The sequence below is a fragment of the Formica exsecta genome, unplaced genomic scaffold, assembly GCF_003651465.1.
Source record: "Formica exsecta isolate Colony F162 unplaced genomic scaffold, ASM365146v1 scaffold40, whole genome shotgun sequence".
NCBI classification, from domain to species: Eukaryota; Metazoa; Arthropoda; class Insecta; order Hymenoptera; family Formicidae; genus Formica; species Formica exsecta.
The window spans coordinates 19,942-22,065 of record NW_021851239.1 but is presented as its reverse complement, the minus strand read 5'-3'; the positions used below and the strand labels follow the sequence as shown (position 1 = coordinate 22,065).

Here is a 2,124-nt window from a genome sequence, read left to right as displayed (position 1 = left end):
CACCGTAACCCACGTTACTCGCATCGCAGAATCCGTGAAATTGAATATCGGTATAATCCGGAATTAATACTTGACGATCAATAGATAATTCCTTAAGTGAATCTAATTGTGTCGCGAAATCTGTCCACGCGGTGTGTATACTAGGTAAAATAGATTCATCCCAATCTAATTTACATCGGCATAAATTTTGCATTAATTTTTTAGCGTGCAATATAATGGGGCCTAATATGCCTAACGGGTCGAAAATCTTAGCTATTTCTGAAAAAATAATTCGTTTCGTGATTCTTTCGACGCGATCAATCGAACGTACTGAATAACGTAGTATGTCGTCATACGCGCGCCACGCTATGCTTAGTGTTTTTAAAGAATCGTCTTTATCCAATATGAGATTCGAATTCAACGCATCGGGAATCAAATCATTGATAATACGTTCGTCGTTTGACGCCCATTGTCGGATATTGAAACCGCCCCGAGAAAGTAATGTAATTATGTCGTCCCGTAACACACGAGCTTCGCTGATAGTATTCATACCGATCAGTAAATCGTCCACGTATAAATGTGTTTTGAGAACTCGGGCGGCAATAGGATACGCGTCGCGCTCATCATCGGCAAGTTTTTGAACCGTTCGTATGGCAAAATAAGGTGATGAAGATACGCCAAATGTGAGAGTATTAAGTTGGAAAGTCTTTATTTGCTTGTTTTGACGCCAAAGTATGCGTTGATATATTCGATCATCCTCGTGTAGCAATATATGTCTATACATTTTTTCTATATCCGCGGTAAGAACGTATTTATATGTGCGGAATCGAATCAAGTGCGCGAACAATGTATCTTGAATAGTCGGCCCTACTGTTAATATATCATTTAAAGTTGTGCCAGTATTTGATTTCGCCGACGCGTCGAATACCACGCGAATTTTAGTAGTGTGGCTCAAAGATTTGACCACTGCATGGTGTGGCATATAAAACCCGTCGTCAGATGAATCATTTATCGGAGACATCTGTTTTAAGTCTAAATATTCTTGTATTGTTTATGAATAAGCGGTCTTTAACATCGCGTCCGAATCGAGTTTTCGCTCGAGAGAGTTCAGGCGTTTGAGTGCAACGATTCGCGAATCACCGAGGCGTTTATCACCCTTACGAAATGGTAATCGTACCATATAGCGGCCGCTGTTATCGCGAGTGACGTTTTTTGCAAAATGCGCTTCGCATTCGAGTTCCTTAGTAGATTTGGGTGTATCGGTTGTTAGTTCCTCAATCGTCCAAAACTTAGCAATTTGTTGTTCCAAGCTAGATAATTGGCATGTTACATTTTTCGGATACTTCCGCGATGCTATTCCGCCCGCGACTATCCAGCCGAAGCGAGTCTTTTGCAAATATAAATCGTGCTTTTCTTGGGACAGATCGATTTGACCGATTGAGAACAGCGACAATGTTGTTCCGGCTCCGATTAATAAATCGATCGGATGTGGTAAATGAAACTTCGGATCGGCTAATTTAATGTTAGACGGAATTTTGATGGAATGTCGCGGGAAAATCTCAGATGGAACTAAATCTGATATTATCGGAATCGATAAACATAATAAATTCTTGCGAAACTCGTTGTGCAGAGATTGAATGGTGATTTGAATGACACCCTTTGATACCGTATTCATAGAGTTAATTGCACCGACCGGTAGTGCGCATGAAGTTATAGGGAGCTTCAAATGTCTCGCGAGTCTTTCCGAAATAAAATTGGCAGCAGCGCATGTATCTAACAATGCGCGGCACTTAATCATATTGAGATCACGATCTTGTACAAATATCGTCGTGGTTGTCATTAATTGTGGTATAGGTACAGGTAGGTGAAATCGCTGCAAGACACATCGCCTTATTGCCGCTCTCTTCTAGTCATGCGGTTTGCGTTTCTTTTGGTTCTGTCGCGTTGGTCGTTGCCGATACGGCCGTGTTTTTGTGGAGATGTAAAAGTGTGTTGTGTTATTTTTGACAAATAGTACAATTAGTATAATTGCCAGTTTTACCTCGATGAGAACGTAGACAATTAAAACAAAGCATCGCGTTTCTCACGAATTCAATACGCTTAGGTACAGTTAATTGTTTGAATTTAGCGCATTTAAATAACGGA

At 40.6% G+C, this 2,124-nt stretch overlaps 1 protein-coding gene across 1 annotated transcript; it reads right to left on the bottom strand.

Annotated features, from left to right (window-relative positions):
- Positions 1-1,030: 1,030 nt before the first annotated feature.
- On the bottom strand, positions 1,031-1,654 carry LOC115240050. Its single transcript, XM_029815008.1, has one exon. It carries the CDS (start codon positions 1,652-1,654, stop codon positions 1,031-1,033), a length of 624 nt encoding a protein of 207 aa, XP_029670868.1.
- Between the last annotated feature and the right edge of the window lie 470 nt (positions 1,655-2,124).

Excerpts from the sequence above, each read along its gene's own strand:
- LOC115240050 (XM_029815008.1), bottom strand. The coding sequence starts at position 1,654 with ATGAATACGGTATCAAAGGGTGTCATTCAAATCACCATTCAATCTCTG.